Consider the following 17,371-nt stretch of genomic DNA (forward strand, 5'->3'; position numbering starts at 1 on the left):
TGAAATGCAGTAGGGTGAGTTAGTTTTTCAAGTGAAAGAAAATTGTTTGTACTCTACTGCAGAAAATAAGACTTGACAGAGTTCTCCTGGTGGGTCGGGACATGTAGTCTAACTTAGAGGTATTGTGATTTTTCAACATGAATGATAGTTCCCCTGTCCCCCCACTGCTGCCCTCAGGAGGAATCTGAGAATCTTGGGCATGGGGCAAGGATTTCATTTATTAAAGACAGTCCAGTTTTTAAAAAGTTGAGAAGTATTTCTGTAGGGTAAGTTTAGTCAAAGTAAGAAAAAAAACTCATAAGAGTAAAATTATTATATTAACTCTAAATTCCACTGGCTCAAGATGGGGTAAATCGGTCTCAGGCTGGGCTGAAGCTTTTTTATATCCAAGCTGGGAAAAATTGCTGAGCAAAATAATAGTTTAAACAAGATTGGAAGGAACAATTTAAAAGCACTCATGTATAATTGATATGTCAATTACTAATCATTCATCTAGTCATTAAACCCAGTCTCCTACAGGTACCTGTTTTCTTTTTGAATATTTGAAATGTGTAAAATTGCCTTATTTTTTTAACAGACTTATTGTGAGCTTTACATTTGGATTAGCTTTCCAACCCATTTAATTTGTGTTTATAAAACATTGCTATCCCATATGTGTATATGTGTGTGTTTGTTTGTTTTTCCCAGACTTCGTTCAGAAAAACCTGGTCTATGGCACAGTTAGAAACGTTTGCCGGAGACCCAAATTCGTATCTCCCCAGGATGTGAAGCTGAAGCAAACCTGGTAGGTGGCATTTGGGGAACTTGTGTGTGTATCAGTTGTTGTGTGCTCTGCTGCAGGTACAGAACCTACTCAGACTAGCTACAGCATTAAGAGCGTTAGCTGGCTTGCAGACTTATGCCCTGGCACTCTCTGTCTCTGTTTCCTGTACCTGGCCCTCCTCTGAGTGTATTTGTACTTTCCTTCACTTAATACCAAAGTGCTGCTGTTCATTTGAGTGATCTGTAAGAAGGTTGAGGCTTCATGAAATAGAAAAATCAGTGTATATTTACCACATTCAAATGAAAACATAGTAGCATATATTATAAAGCTATAAAATACAACATAAATTTATAAAAAGTAAATGTTTGGTGTATAATCATTTTAATGATGATGCAGATGCAGTTAACAAAGCATTAAATGATAAGCCAAACACAACATAAAATAAAGGAAAAAGACACCAGAAAAATCACTTAATTAGATGTTTTATCTTTAAGTTTGCCAGTGATGTTACTGAGACATCAGGTATTCTTGTGCAGATCTTTCCAGAAGCCAAAAAGTTCTTTCTTAGTTTAGACTAACTTAGAGAATGGTGAGGAAATAGTAATAATCTAACTCCTGATATTTTCTGTTTCCATCTTCAAGTGATTATATCTTTTGTTTTATAACTTGCAGGAAATCTTTTTAAACAGCCCTTGGGGTTTTTCTGTTCATTTGTGTGTATGTTTGTTAGTCAGGTTTTTTCCTCTGGTAGCAAACTGTGGTTTTTGTTTCTAACAAAGGGTTTTAAGTTCCTCTTTTTCCTCCAGTTGTGTCATGTATGAATGGCAATTCCAGTGTAGAGTCACCTGTAGCAGTTTGACTACTGACATGCATATTCTACTAGTTGGAAAGGCTTTGAAACAAGAGAAAGGATTATCCTTGTGGGTAGAGGCTTTGTGACATGTAACTATAGGGCTGCTTGTTGTGATCTGCTAGCCACTCTAGACTTGAAGCCAGCTCATCAGCTGGTCTTTTCAAGTGAATAATTGAGTCACAGACCTGAATTTTTGTAAATGTTGAAATACACCAAAAATTACACCAATAAAACCCCATTATTTTAGTACTTGGATATCATGGAATACCAAAAACAGGTGCTGCAGGCACTAATTGGCCAACTTCATCCCCAGGGTGGGATCCCTTATGTCACAGGCTGCCAGAAGCCACAAGGGTAGTGCCTGGCCTTCTATGCATTTAGGAGCAGGCAGGGCCCTCCTGCAGCTGATGGGCAAATCTGTGAACTTTGCAAACTGATCAGACCCCTCTGAATCAGTAGTTTTAGACTTGAGGCAAGTGTGCTAGGATTGGAGCTGGGGGAGGGGTCAGTTCTCTCCAATCCCCACGGCCACTTACTGGGGGAGGGTGGCCTGGATGGTGAGAGATACCATGGTGCCCATTAGTCTGGGTGTGTGACAGCAAGACGGGACTGTAGCCAGAGCTGTAGCCAGTGCTGCTGTTAGCGGACTGCACCTTCCATCAGCCGGAGAAATCTGGCTCGTTTCTGTTTCACAGAGAACTTACAGTGTTTCTGTTTCTTCTTTTAAGATTTCACAGATGGACTTCAGTGGTTGTGTTTGTGGAGCATGGCAGGGTCATTTAAAGAAGCTAGAGGGAAAAGGTATTATCAATCCAAGCAAATAGAGTACCTGTGAGTCTAACAAAGTAGCCTCCTGGGGTTTCCGCTCCCTGTTTCCTTCGAAGCCAAGTGTGCCTTCCTTCCTCCCTTTCTTATTAAAATTTATTTTTGGCTATGTGTAAAACATGATTTAAAAGTCAAAACTATATGAAAAGGTACACTCAGCAGTCAGTATTCTCACTGTTATCTCCACACTGTTCCTATGATGGGCAAACATTTTCATCAGTTTCTGGTTTATCTTTCTGTGTTTATTTTTGCAAAAATGAGCAAATGCATATACATAAAAGTATCTTATTTTCTTTTCTTGCATAAAAGGTAACATTCTATATATACTATTCTGTACCTTTTGTTTTTCGCTTAAAAATAGATCATTACTAGATTTGTTGTGATCATTTCACAGTATATACAAATATTGAAAAAAAAAATTACTCCCTTTCAGTTCATTGAAGTCTTCTAAATTCTGTTTCTGTCTTCACAGTTCTCCATCATTTGCATACCATAGTTTAATCTGTCCCCTTTCGAGGGATGTTTTGCCCTTTTTCAGTGTTTTGCTGTTACAAGTATGATACCACAAAGGATGTCTGGTGTATATGCTATTTCATATTTGTAGAGGTGGGTCCTCAGGTTAGAGTCCTAGAAGGTAAATGCAAGTTCCTCTTTGTGGGGTGGAACCGTTAATGCACTCACCCCAGAATGTGTGAGGTGCCTGCTTCCCTCCCCCTTGCCAACAGAGGGAGTCATCAAGCTCTTGGATTTTCGCTGTTCTCATAGGTGGGAAAGGGTGTTTCAGTGTATTTAATGTACTTTCTCTTATAAATGAGGTTTAATATTTTTTCCTACATGTAAGGGCCATTTGCCTTTCTTTTTCAGTGGACTGTTTGTCGTTTTGTCCATTCTTCTCTCAACATTTTGGTATTTTTCTTAAACATTAAGAGTCTTCTATCTAATGGGGAGATCAGCCCTCGGTTTGTTATATAAATTGCAGTGTGTTTTCTTCGTTTGTTGTTTGCCTTTTGGCTTTGTCTATGAAGTATTTTACCATGCAGAAATATTTATTATTTAGTTAGTTAAATTTTGTTTCAGTCTCTCCTGTGAATTGCTTCTGGATTTAGTTTTGGTTAACTATGAGTCATCCTACTTCTGGACGTCATGTTTTAGTCTCTCCCTATCCAGAGCCTACCCTAGATGCAGTTTAGAAAAACTTACCTGTCTCCTTTCTGAGACTGGATCTCTTTTGTTGTCACTCTACTTAGTTGTCAGGGGACCATGGCAGACACCACATGTCAGAAATAAGAGTGGTTATTTTGGTTAAATTCAGAGTAAGATACGAGGGATTCAGGATCTCCCTGCTATGTCACACACATTGGTGCAGTGAAGTGCGTCGTGCTTCCCTCTAACTTGTGTGACAGTAGCTGGTGGTCATGACTCCAGCAAGCAAGTCTGCTTGGGCCTCTGTGACCACCTGGGACTCTTGTGTGGGTCACTTGTAGTTATTTTCTCTTGAAACATTGAAGATATCACTCCACTGTGCTTTGGTTTCCATTGCTGCTTTTGAGAAATCAGCTGTTGGTCTAACTGATGCTTTCTTCCAGAATCACTTTTTTTCCCCTTCTGGCTGCTTTTAAGATTTTCTGTTTGTCTTTGTATTATGCACTCTCACTGTGATGTGTCTGGGTATGTGTTTTTATTTGTCCTGTTTGAGATCCTTTCTGCTTCTTAAGTCTGTAGGTTGGTTTGTCTCATTAGTTCTATTTGAAAATTGCCTCCATGCTGTTCTAGCTACTCTCTTTTTGGAGATTCAGTTTGGCTCTGACCAGGTTCAGGCCTTTTCACTCTGCTCTCCGTGTCTTGGCTTCTTCCCTGCCTTGTTTGTCTCCTTCCTGCTCTGCGCCACATTCTGAATAATTTCACTACCCCTACCTTTCAGCTCGCTTACCCTCTCTTTAGGTCATCTCATCTGCTAGTAAGCCTGTCCATTGAACTTCTTCTTCAGGGATTGTATTTTCATTTCTACAAGTTCTGTTTGTTTTTTTTCTTTTCAGACCCTCCAGGTCTTTTTAACAGTTTTCTGTTCCTTGCATATGATTTTTTTAAATAGATATTTATTGGAATATAATTGCTTCACAATACTGTGTTAGTTTCTGTTGTACAATGAAGTGAATCAGTCATAATGCATACATATGTCCCCATAGCCCCTCCCTATTGAGGCTCCCTCCCACCCTCCCTATCCCATGTCTCTAGGTCATCGCAAAGCACCGAGCTGCTCTCCCTGTGCTGTGCTGCTGCTTCCCACTAGCTAATATTTTACATTCGGTAGTGTACGTATATTGATGCTACTTTCACTTCACCCCAGCTTCCCCCTCCTCCCCCATGTCCTCAAGTCCATTCTCTATGTCTACGTCTTTATTCCTGCCCTGCCACTAGATTCATCAGTACCATTCTTTTTTTTTTTTTAGATTCCATATATATGTGTTAACATACAGTATTTGTTTTTCTTTTTCTGACTTACTTCACCTTGCATATGTTTTAAAGTTTGTCTTTTATTTCTTTAAACGTAGAAAGAATAGTTGTTTTATAATCTGCCTGGTAATTTCAGCATCTTCAGTCTTCATGGGTCTGTTTCTGGTTGATTCTTGCTTGTGGGACCTTTTCTTTAGTTATTTTAAACTGTGCCATTTTCCTAGGAAAGTTATTTGTGGGAGTTCTTTGAGGTTTAGGATGAAGGTATACGTCTCATGCCAGCAGAAACAGAAGGTAGATCTGTTGTAGGAAGAACAGCATTCTGAAACTGAATAGGAATGATTTGGAGTTAGAGTTTCACAGTCCTTATTTCTAAATCCTTTGGGCCATCTGTTTTTTAGAAATGGGTTTTTATTTCATTTTTAGAAAGAGCATGTGCTGCTTTGTATTATGTGACATATGCAATTAAACATGCTAATATTTTTTGCAGTAAAAATATGCATAGTCACTTTAAGAAGGAAATATATATAGACCACAAGTAGCCTCTTAGCAGTTCAAGTCAAATTTCTACTGCCAAATGAATTTTGACATCAATTTTATGTTTTAAAAACTGTTTTATTTGCCAATTATACGTCATTGAGGCTGTTTTTTAAAATTAATTTGTTTTTTATTGGAGTATAGTTGATTTACAAGGTTGTGTTAGTTTCATTGAGGCTGTTGGGTTTTTAAAATTTTTTTATCATTGTGTTCTGAATTCACAGCATTTTTAATTTATTTTTTATTTAATTTATTTTTGGCTGCATTGGGTCTTCGCTGTGCGCAGGCTTTCTCTAGTTGTGGCAAGCAGGACTACTCTTTGTTGAGGTGCACAGCCTTCTCATTGTTCTGGCTTCTCTTGTCGTGGAGCACGGGCTCTAGGCACACAGGCGTCAGTAGTTGTGGCATGCAGGCTCAGTAGTTGTGGTGCGCGGGCTTCAGTAGTTGTGGCTCTTGGGCTCTAGAATGCAGGCTCAGTAGTTGTGGCGCACGGGCTTAGTTGCTCTGCGGCATGTGCGATCTTTCCGGACCAGGGCTCGAACCCATGTCCCCTGCATTGGCAGGCGGATTCTTAACCACTGTGTCACCAGGGAAGTCCCATTGAGGCTGTTTTAATGAAAGTTTCAGGGCTCTTTGAATTTCAGAATCATGGATGAGGGTTTGGGTGTGCTGCTTTAGTCATATGCTCAGTCCCTTATGTGTTGGAGTTGGGATGCAGGTGAGAAATGGATCCCTCTTGCCTGATTGGTTTTGGGTTTGGTTTTGGTTTTGGTTTTGACCACATCGGCAAAGATGGAAGTGCTGTTACGTTGTGGAGAGTGTGGTTATGTGCTTCCTCGCCTCCTCCCTGCTTTTACAGAACCATATGCTGACGCTCAAGACTGATGGCCTCGGCTGCTGGAGGCACCTCTGGGAAACCTACTTATGTCTAAGAACAAACTAAGTGTTTCTCTTTACATTTTGTAACAGCGTCAATTCCCAAGGCCTAAAGAGTATCCCTGAGCATTGGGACCACTTGGCCCTGTCGGACACCGGCTTTAAGGTATGAGACTGGCACTGCCCCAGGCTGGGGAGGAGGTGTCCTTAGACACAGGTGAGTGTGAGTGGACCACGCTGTGTCCTCCGCCTCTGAGAGGTGCGTGCGAGGTTTGGTTTCTTTCAGATCTTGGGGATTTTACGGCTAGATGACTACCCAGGAGGTGACCATGGCTCGAGGGGAGAGGATGTATGGTGGAGGGAGGATGACGAACTGGAAATTTTCTAGGAAGGGCATAAATAAGGAGCTTAAGAGCTGCTTAGCTAATAAAAGTTTTACTAAGCAAGGAAAGGGAAAGAAGCCAGCAGAAGGTGTGGTGTGATGAGGACCATCTAGAAGGGGAGTTGCTGTTGGGAGGTGCTAGGAACTTACTAGAAGATGAGAGAAGGACAGTCTATTCAGCGAGTTGCAGTGGGCGCCACGCTGAGTTGAGTAGAGAGCTTAGGCCGGTGTCCGATGACGCCCCATGTACATGGAGCACCCTGACTGGCCTCTGACCTGGCAAGCACTGTGCAGACTGGTTTTTCCAACATGTGCCTGGGAGTCGCACAAACACACCCAGACACCAGCAGCCCTGGCAGGACGTGTGGAGGGCTGGGCAACTTTCAGACACAGTACTCGGCCATCAGGGGACCAGGCGACTGTATTTCAGGGATCAAGGAAGGTGTCACCGGGTCCACACCTAATGATGGCTGGCGCTTACACCGGCAGAGGGTGGGGAAGGACACGCCAGTTGATGGGAACTGGCTGGGGAAGGAACCCAAGTCAGGACACGGAGTGTCTCGGGTGGAGGGCGTGCATAGGCGGGGGCTGGGGGACAGGAGATGGAGGTCAGGGCCGAGCTGTGGAGTGTCCTGGTCAGGGGGCCGAGCCGCGGGCCATGATAGGTGCGGGAGTCCTTGCCAGGCTCCATGCTGGGAGGGCAGGGCTTGAGGGAGAGGGTTTGGTGGCATCTAGTGAGATGGGAGCAAGGAAACCAAAGTCAGATTTTGGGTTGCAGAGACCCATGGATGTTTACACAGAGTCCTGACCATTTAGGGTCTTTGCGGGGTGAGGTGTTTATTATACAGCTGCACTCGGTGGGGGAGGACGGTGATCCCGGGTCAGGCTGTCACTGGGCCAAGCCCCGTGGAGCCAGGAACAGGGAGGCTGCTTGGGGTCCAGGCTGCAAGGGCAGGGATTTGTGGCTTGTCACTCTGTGAGACAGTTGGGGGCTCTGAGTCAGGGGCCCCTCTGGGCTCATCAGGAGTGTTGCTTCCCAGAGCCAGACGCTAAGGGAAGGGCGGGCTCAGCTGGGAGGGAGGGGCGCCCGCGGGTCTTGCTGAGCTCCTGGGCTGCTGTGTGCTGTCTGCCGGCCTGGCCTCTCGCTCAGTGCTCGCTGTGTGTGGGGCTCACGCAGCATTGCTGCCTGTGGCAGGGTTTGCCCCCTCTCTGCCAGATGTGTGTGTGCCACATCTGTTGGCACCAGCTCCGTGGTCTTGTCGACTCTGTAGTCGGCCCTGTGTGGGGTCAGAAGAAGAGCAGCGGTGTGCTGGGGGCAGCCAGGGTGGTACTCACATAGCATTGCCTGCCTGTCCTTTAGGCTGGCTTCACAGTGGAGAGGAGAGAAGTGACCACAAATAGCGTGCATCCGGAGCCTGCAGAGACTGCCCCTTGAAGTAAAGGGGAGCGTGGTAGACGCCGTCTGGGTTTGCCTGTGGTTCTGGCATTTCATGAGCAGCCTTGGGAAGAGATGTATATTCTACACTTTGATGATAACAGAGTAAAAATATTTGCCCCTTACAGAGGATCACCCTCCCTTCGTCCTCAGAGGAGTTTCGAAAGATCTGGAAACTCTTCACCCATACGATGCCTCTCTATTACGTTCAGAAGATTGAGCGGGTCCAGAATGTGGCCCTTTGGGAAGTCTACCAGTGGTGCGTTGGGGGCTCGCTCTTGGTGGGCTGGTGCCTCTGTCCCCTCAGCCAGCTGCTTACCAGACATGCCCCAGGCTGCAGGGACAATCCGAGAAAGCAGCTTCTGTTTGTCCAGTGCTGCTGGGATCAGGAGCTGTTTCCCTCTCCTGTCCACCTCCTCATCCGTACAAGCTCAGTGCTGGCATGTTCTTCCAGGGAGATGGGAGGCTGCGGCTTCCCTAGAGACAGAGCTGGCTCCTGCACTAGTGCCCTCGGCCTCCCTGAAGACCAACAGGGGACGGGTCCGAATAAGCCACCCACACCCTGGGGAGTGTAAAGCTGCTGTCCTGGCAGCCAGAGAGCAGGGGCCTCCTTCTTGTGCCTGAGGACTGGCATGTTCTCAGGCACTTGTTTATGTGGGGAGGAGCCCACATCAGGTCACCGCAGTGGGCCTGGGCTCCTGCTGACCTTCCCCACAAGAGGTTGGAGCAGTGTAATCTGAACTCTGGTTCCAGTGATGAGATCAAGGTAACTTACAGGAGAGGGAGAAGGAGGCCCTCCCTCCCACCCCCAGCCAGCATCTTCCAGCTCCCCTGGCTAAGCTCCAGGCGGAAGCAGGGTGGTGGGAAGAAGCACACTTGCCTTCCAAGGGCTGGTCTGTCTGCTTTGGGGGTTCATGGAGCAATGCAGGCCTGGAGCCCTGGAGGGAAGGCTTCCCTCTGCTTTCACCCAGGCCCTGCTCTCGCCTTTTCTGGCCCCTGGCCCATGGCTGGAGTCTCATGGACCTGTGGCTTCTGGCCTCATGACACATCTAATTAAATGTGTTTCTTGGGCCGGGTGGCCTGTGTTTGGTGGCAGGCATTCTCTGCCGCCAGCACGTTCACTCCCGTGATTCTAGGCAGAAGGAGCAGATGCAGAAGAGAAATGGCGGGAAGACAGTGGATGAGAGGCAGCTGTTCCATGGCACCAGCACCGGTTTCGTTGACGCCATCTGCCAGCAGAACTTTGACTGGCGGGTCAGTGGTCTTCATGGTGCTTCCTACGGCAAGGGTAAGTGCGAGGCGGCCTCTGCTGGCAGAACCCTCTTTGCCTTGCTGTCCAGGGCTCGGAAACCACTTTAAAGCAAATTGATGGAGGGCGTGGGGGGAACCAGCATGAGCTGAACCAGCGGTTCAGACTCAGCACTGGCCAGGATGTGGGATGCCCAGCTGGCGGCACCTTACTGTCATCCCCCTGTGTGCAGCCCTAGGCCTGACCCAGGGTTTGAGCAGGGGTGGCCCTGCTTAGGCTGTGGTTTGGCTTCACTGGGAAATGGGTCTGCATCCCTGTGGGACCCTTCCCAGCCCTGAGTCAGGTCCCCACCTGCCTGTGCTGTTTCCTTAGAGTAGAAATCTGAATGCTCAGATACGCTCATGTAAATATGTCATTCTTACTATAATGTGAGTTCCCCGTTTTCCTGTCTCTTAGTTATTTTTAAACTTTGTTTGAAAATAATTTCAAACTCACAGGAAAGGTGCAAGAATAATATTAAAAAAAGAAACCTCCCATGGAAATTTTACCTAGTTCATCAGCTTTAACACTTCACATTGGCTTTATCACCCCTTCCCTTATTTCTGAACCATTTGGGAGTAGGCGGCATACATCATACCCCTTCACCCCGTAACACCTCCTAAGAACAAGAACATTCTCTTCTGTAACCACGACACGGTTACTAGATGCAGAGAGTCTCGTAGTGGTGTGATCTGCAGTCAGCATCCCCTCTGCCGAGTCCATCCGTTAGCTTCCGTCCTGCATGCTGATGGCTGCGGGGTCCAGGTGCACAAGAGCCAGTGGTGGGCTGTGAACCTGAATATGTAGGCGCAGCTTCCAGCTCAGGCCCCCATTCGACAGGGCTCATGAATCTGTACATTGGGCTGCCGGTGTCTGCGCCGTGTTCCTTGTGTGGGGTCTTAGCCACGTTCCACACCAGCCCTGGGAGGACGGGCCCGACAGCCCCGTTTTATGGCTCAGGAAACGGAGGTTCTGGGCGGGGGATGGGGGCTCAGTAATGAGGTGTCCAGAGACCTTTAGGATTTGAGTGACAGATCTTAACTTGAAAGGAGTTTTCTGTCTCAGAGTTTGGTGACCCCTCTGATGCTCCTTACAAAGGAAAAGCTGGAAAGACAGGAGCTGAGGGAGGGCAGAGGCCACTGGCCTCACCCGGGTTGCAGGACACTGGCGTGCCTCTTCCGGCCGCGGGCTGTCCCCCGCTGCCCAGCCCAGCCCTGGTGTCCTTGCAGGGAGCTACTTTGCCCGGGACGCCGCGTATTCCCACCACTACAGCAAAACTGACACCAAGTCCCACACGATGTTCCTGGCTCGGGTGCTCGTGGGCGAATTCGTCCGAGGCAACGCCAGCTTCGTCCGTCCCCCGGCGAAGGAGGGCCAGGGCGACGTCTTGTATGACAGCTGCGTGAACCGCGTGTCTGACCCCTCCATCTTCGTGGTCTTCGAGAAGCACCAGGCCTACCCGGAGTACGTCATCCAGTACACCGACTCCCCCGGGCCCACTGCCGCCACCACCAGCCAGTTCACCTTTGCGTCCTTCTTCGGTGTTCGGCAGTGAGCACCCCGATGGTTTTATGCCTTTCTGGCTGATCTTACTTGAAATAGCTATTAGGGAAAGTTGTTTTTTTTAAACAAAAAATTTTTAATGAGCTGTTCATTTAACATTGACTTCGTGATGAAGTTACGTTCTTAATCTCTGGCTGATAATATTTTCACTTTTAAGTCACTTTTGGACTAGCCAGTAGTGGTTGTAGGTGAACCCATTATTGCTTTTTACTCAGGTGTTAAAGTTTTGTTTTTTACTCTTTGTTGACTTTGCTGCAGATTGGCCCCAGGCACAGAGTTTCCAGACACTGTTTTATCGATTGGTTTTAATTTTCAAGAGTTTCTGTCTCTTCAGTGGTTTGGTTTTTCAGGGTCTTGGTGGCACCTGGTTTTGTTTTTGTCCGAATGACACAGCAGCCGTGGTGCAGGAAATCCTGGGTTGTGGGCCGGTGAGGCACAGTCATTGTGTCCATTGCTGTGTCTCTAATCTAGGCGGCTCTTCCGCTGCTTCTCCTGGGCTTCCAGCCTTGAAATTGGCCCATATATCATGTTGTTAGGACCATGGCTACTGTGTGGTGTCACTGAGTCCCTGTCGGTCTCCCTTAGTCCTAGCAGCCGTCACCATCACCCAGGAAGTGCACTCACCCTGGCAGGTGCCTCTGCACCGAGCACCCTGTGAATAAGAGTTTTATGTCCCCATGAGATCTGAATACCTGTGCTGCAGCGTCACGTCACAGCAGAGTCTGGGAATAAAAGAATATTTATCTGACATGGGTGATGGCTGCAGCTCATTCTTCAGTGTCTGTTTATTGAGCGCCTGCTGTGTACAGGCACTTTTCTGGGGGTCGGGATATAACAGCCCCCGTTACTGGCCTCGGGGAGGCTGTGTGTAGATTTATCTTGCGGCCAATGAAGCTGAAGGTTCATGGCCCCTCATTTGCTGGGACCCTTTCCACAGCCTGAGGAGGGACCCCTGCTGTATGGCTGCGTGATCATACATTTCGGTTAAATTTGCAAGTTACATATTTGTTTTTTTTCTTTCCCTGAACTCAGCTTTCAAGCCCCACAAAACCCAGATCCACTATTGCGCACTGTGTTGTGGACACGGAGCAGGTGGTGTGTTCTTGTGTCCTCCACACACAGTGGTTGGTAAGGGTCTCTGCTGGGCGGTGGAGGGGCCGGCAGGATGGCTTTGCCTCATAAGGCCATCTGCCTCCTCCTGGATGGCTGGTCCCATTGGCCTCAGGTTCAGTCCTCAGCAAGGTGTCCTCTCCTCACCTGCACCCTTCCTTCCCGTTCCCCAGCCTCCTGATACAGTGTGTCCAGTCTCCACACGATGCCTCTGCCTGTAGTTCTCAGATCCAAGGCTGCTGGGAGCTGGGTAGTGGGAAGCAGCAAGAGTGGTCCGTCTGGGAGTGTGGGCGAGGAGCGTGGCAAGGGGAAACCTGGGGCGGGAGATGATGAAACGCTCCAGGGAAGTCGGGTGCACTGTGAAGACTGCCGAGGGCTCTGCACTTGCTGACCTTTGAGAAAGCACACTGGCAAATACCTGGACTGGACATTTGAGAAAGGGATGGGGTACATGTAGCTCAGTTGTGGGTGGGAGCATGGGGCAGCTGTTCCTGTGGGCACTGGAGGGGGTGGGCATTGTGATGGGAAGAAGTCAAAAAGACCTCTCAGAATTTTCATGCAGAGGTAGTAGGATCCAGAGCAAACGTGTGTGTGTGTGTGTGTGTGTGTGTGTGTGTGTGTGTGTGTGTGTGTGTGTGATTGACAACAGAGTCGTGAGGCTGGCCTCTTTTATATTCTGAGAGGGGAGTCTCCAGGGGAGCGCTCTGGGGAAGCATGGCATGCTGGACGCAGGGAGGGCAAACAGCAGAAGCAGCTGCTCGCAGCCGTGGGTACGGGAGACCCCTTCTCCCAGCTCTCCTGCAACAGCCTGCACTTCGTAAAGGTGGCTCAGCCTGGGTAGCCCAGCCTTGCTTGCGGGTCCCTGCTCTGTTATTTATACAACATCAGCCCCTTTGCACTGTTCGGATGTTAAGTAGAGGAGGGCGCTGTGACCTGGGTCAGCAGCCTTGTTTTACAGGTGAGGAAACAGAGGCACAGAGGTGGCAAGAGCAGCAGCCATGATCACAGGCTGCTGGTGGCAGATCCGGGATTCAGTTTGCAAGTTCTTTGTTGCATTTGAGCTTCTCAGGAACACAATAATTACTTTTACTAAAATTCACCTCTGTATTTTGATTATTTGATCAAAATTAAGATAGGATGTTCTTTAAAAGAAAACGTACACTTCAGCCTCTATCACTTTTCTGCACATTAAACTTATAAAGTTAGTAGTAGCCTATCTAGGAAAATCGAGGCATGATAAAGCATTTGAACCACGTTTGAGGTTGAGCTTCTGACGAATGTTATTCTCTAAGTTAAATGAACCAGACGCTGAAAAGGCCCCCGAGCTGGGGCCATCAGGACCACTCACCTGAGCGTCCATGTGTCCCCTGCCCTATCGATTCCTTCCATCCTGAGGCCAGAACTTCTTTAAAAATCCAAGTACTCAATCATTTTGTCAAAACTACGTTTTCACTCATTTATCAGCAATCGCTGATTCAGAGAGGTGGATCCGTTGCTCAAACACTATTGGCAAAGTCAAAACTAAGTGCAACAAACATTTATTAAGCATTTAGGAAATGTTACGTAAGTGGCCTCTTTTATACTCATATGCCAGGCACGCTTTCAGTTGCTTCGGTGATGTCTTTCCAAAAATCTGAATTTCCACATGAGGGTTTTCTTTGAATTAGGGGCTGGTCATGACTTCGTCAGCGGGAGACGATCCTGATGTAGACGCCATTTTTTGGACCTAGGGCAGATTTGGATTCTAGCTGCAGCGGTACCTAAAATAGAGGAAATTAAGATATTTGTCATAGTTAATCCTACCGACAGGAAAACTTCCTCAGAACGGGCCGTGAAGCAGGGTTATGGGAATTCGGCTGAGGGCTGAGGGCCGGCAGGCTGGGAGTGAGCAAAGCAGCTTCCCCAGGGGGACCTTGAGAAGCAGCAGAGCTGTGTCTTGGGCCGGGTGTTGGACGGCGGCTCACCACCTTTCCTCTGTTAATAAAATACCGCAGGGGAGAGGTCCCACATTTATCCTTCTAATAAGCCTGCCTAAAGTGGGAGCAGCTCACTTTGCAAATGAAGAAATGGAGGTTCAGAGAGGACAAGCGACCTGCCCAAGGGCACATGACTGGAAAGTGGTGAGCAAAGCCTCAGACCTTCCTCATCTCCCCTCGTCTCTCACCCTGGGGCCCAGCCAGTAACTGAGTAGATCACTCCCCAGGGGCTTGGGGAGAGCTCCCTGCTGAAGGCCCACTGCCATTCAGAAGGCTTTCCTTATGTCCAGCTTAGGCAGACCGATGGAGGACTTGGAAGAAAAGCCACAGAATTACTCAAGAAGCAGGGCGTCCTCTTGAGCTGCGTGTAAAAGGACTGTTCAGTGGCTACCATGAAACCTTTAAAGGAAAGAAGGGTCACGAGGCCCTAGTGCTGGGGCCGGGTGGGCTTTCAGATGTCTTTGAGAGTTCAGATGGGAGACCAGTTATATGCTCAAGAAACAAGACGATCTAGACCTGCCCTATCTCGTGCGGTAGCCACTAGTACATGTGGCTGCTCGATGCTTGAAGTGGGGTTAATGCAAATGGGGGCAGAATTTTTGATTTGATTTATTATTAACATAAATAGCTGCACGTGGCTAGTGGCTACAGTATCAGACAGTTATAGGCACACTTGGACTTCAAAAAGAAAGTAGAGGTCTGTTGTGGCTGGCAAAGTCAGGGAGGGCTTCCTGGAGGAACTGGTGCCTGGGGTGGGGCTAGGAATAGGAGACGCCCTGTGAGCAGGGCTTCTCAGGGACCACTTCGGGATTTGAGGGAACACCAAAGGACTTGGAGGATGGGATTAGACTGGGGGTGGGGAAGGGGCAGGGATGGCATTCCAGAAGGAGCAACAGACTGAGCAGGCAGGGAGGAGTGGGTGGGAGGCTCTGGGAGTGGGAAGTTGGGGTGGGGAAGGCAAAGTGAGCTCAGAGTTCTCCCTGGACCCAGCAGGCTTGGGACTCAGGGCTGGATCTTGAGCTGGGGGAGTGCCAGGCATAAGCAGTGTTCTGGGACATTGGTCTGGCTGCTGTATTGTATGTCAAGATCAAGGGTAAATGAGACAAACCCCCAAAGAAAGTCCTGTACCCATGGAATGCCTAAGGCAGGCAGGGGCCTGCTCTCCTCTGCTCCTTCATCTTGATTTGGCTCTCTGCTCCCAATTTGCCCCTCCCTCCCTCCAGCCTTAACCATCAGACCTTTATGGACATCATCACATACAGTTCCTCAGCCTTTTGTATTTCAACCCAGCTCATTATTCCTCCCCAGCCAGCAGCTCGCCCCAGTCTCCCTGTTTGTCAGAGGCAATGCCACTCTGAATCTAGATGTTGTTACCATCTGTCATCGTGTCCTTATTATCTGTCCCCTTACTCCCTCCTGTCCAGGTCTGCAGCCGTGCTGAGGGGTAGTGAATAGGCACAGAGGAGAGCACTGTTCGGGTTGTGTGGGGAGCAGCTGATACTGTGCAGAGAGGCTGCTACATGTAGAGGAAAGAGGGAGGGCTTGAGAGTGAGTGAGATCTGGTTTGAACCTCAATTTCTTCACTCTCCGGCGATTCATTCCTTTGTTCATCAGTGTTTGTTGAATGACCGAGTGGGCACCTGCCACATGCCTGGCCTGAAGCTGGGTGCTGGAGCCTCCAACAATGAATAGGACAGTCTTTTGGTCCCTGATCTCAAGGAGTATGCAGTCCAACTGTGTGACGTCAGGCAAGTTATTAATCTCTCTGAGCTTTATTTTAGCTCCTCATCTGAAGAATGGGAATCATATAATTTACTCTGCAGGGTTACTGGGTTCTCTTTGCTGAAGAGGGGAGAGCTACAGCATGGTGAGGCCCAGCCTTGCTGTACAGAGGACAAGAATGATAATAGATAACACAGACTCGGGTTATGTGCCAGGAGCTTATCTGAGCACTTATGATTGATTCAATCCTCACCCCACAAGAAGAGGGAGGAGGTGTGCTACTTCTGCTACTGTTACTTCCTTTTACAGATCAAGGAACTGAAACCCAGAGAGCTTGAGGAACTCGCCCCAGCTCACGCAGAGCCGGGAAGCCACCGTAGGCATCAGGGAACTGGGGTGGGCACCCCCTGCGCCCTGAGCAGCAGGGCTCACCTGAGTCTCGGGACAGGCTTCGAACCGGAACTTGCGCAGGACGTGGAGCAGCGTCAGCTTGGCCTCCAAGAGCCCCAGTCTCACCCCGAGGCAGCTCCGGGGACCTGCCCCGAACGGCAGGTACGTGAAGGGCCGCTGGCGCTGCTGGGCCTCGGCTGTGAACCTACGGGGCAGCACGGTCAGCGTTGGCCTGGGTCACCACCTCCCTTCCTGGGGCTTCAGCCACTGGCTCTGGCTGAGGGACCCCATCATCTGAGGCCACGCTCCCACCACGTGAGGCCTAAACCCCACCTCGGTCTACAGGATCCTGTTTTTTCCTGGACCGGTCAGTCCCTAAGGCTTTGGAGCTGGTGGCCACTGATCCATGTGCTCCCGTGCGGCTCCCCTCCTCCTGTCCTGCAAAGCCCCGAAGGCACCGCTGAATTAGTAGAATCACCCGGATCGTCAGCATGGCCCTCTCTGCCTCTCCTGATAAATTCACTGTGTTGTTAATGAGCTTTGCAGGCTCCCTAGAATCCAGGATGAAAGTCTCAAAGAAACCACAGCTCTCGCTTCACCCATGGCTCCAACTTCCCCAGTGGCCAGAGGGTGACACTGGCTGGCCGGCATCCCCTTCCTAAGCAGAGTCCCTGGGCACCAGACCCCTCTGGAGGCCATGTCCTGCCAGTTTGTCTCCTGATGCCATGCCGGGCAGCTGTCTCCCTGCCCACACTCACCTTTCTGGTTTAAACACTGAAACTTGAACCACTGGGGGTGGCAGTATTTGACCGCTGGAAAGCTATTCTTCGGAATGAATTGCCGTATCTGCTCCCAGATGACAGCATTTGCCACGTGTGTTCTGTGACAGTAACGCTATGTGACAACCACAGCTCCCTTCTTAATACCTCTGGACTTTATGGGCCCAAGAAGCCCTTGACCCACCTTTTCAACATCATATTAATGCACTTTTTGTTTTCAAAGGTGATGCTGCAAGCCTTGCAGCTGCTGTTTATGTTTCTTGATATTTACCATAATTCCAGGAGCTGCTGGGCAGCAGAATGTTATTTATCTGGGTCCCACTGCCCATGGTTTCCCAGGGACCAGGTTGTAGAGTTGGGGCCGCATTAACAGGAAGCTGGAGCCACTAACAGTGGGAACAGAGCTGCAGGCTGGCCA

General features: G+C 48.6%; 2 protein-coding genes across 3 annotated transcripts in view; one reads left to right on the top strand and one right to left on the bottom strand.

Moving 5' to 3' along the window:
- Positions 1–11,724, top strand: part of PARP12 (poly(ADP-ribose) polymerase family member 12) — a 43,991-nt gene extending 32,267 nt beyond the window's left edge. The window contains exons 8-12 of the mRNA XM_004272140.4: positions 688–784; positions 6,402–6,474; positions 8,254–8,384; positions 9,262–9,413; positions 10,643–11,724. Of these exons, the coding sequence (XP_004272188.1) occupies positions 688–784; positions 6,402–6,474; positions 8,254–8,384; positions 9,262–9,413; positions 10,643–10,968 (779 nt within the window). The 3' untranslated portion in view covers positions 10,969–11,724. The remainder of the gene's footprint in view (positions 1–687; positions 785–6,401; positions 6,475–8,253; positions 8,385–9,261; positions 9,414–10,642) is intronic.
- A 1,884-nt stretch (positions 11,725–13,608) lies between these two features.
- Positions 13,609–17,371, bottom strand: part of TBXAS1 (thromboxane A synthase 1) — a 149,592-nt gene continuing 145,829 nt past the window's right edge. Inside the window, exons 12-13 of one of the 2 annotated variants that reach the window (XM_004272141.3) lie at positions 16,217–16,379; positions 13,609–13,846 (exon numbers count right to left, since the gene is read on the bottom strand). In XM_004272141.3, the coding sequence (XP_004272189.1) occupies positions 13,772–13,846; positions 16,217–16,379 (238 nt within the window). In that variant the 3' untranslated portion in view covers positions 13,609–13,771. The remainder of the gene's footprint in view (positions 13,847–16,216; positions 16,380–17,371) is intronic. The other variant, XM_004272142.3, reaches the window with a different exon arrangement.

This window comes from Orcinus orca, chromosome 9 (genome assembly GCF_937001465.1).
Source record: "Orcinus orca chromosome 9, mOrcOrc1.1, whole genome shotgun sequence".
Classification (NCBI taxonomy): domain Eukaryota; kingdom Metazoa; phylum Chordata; class Mammalia; order Artiodactyla; family Delphinidae; genus Orcinus; species Orcinus orca.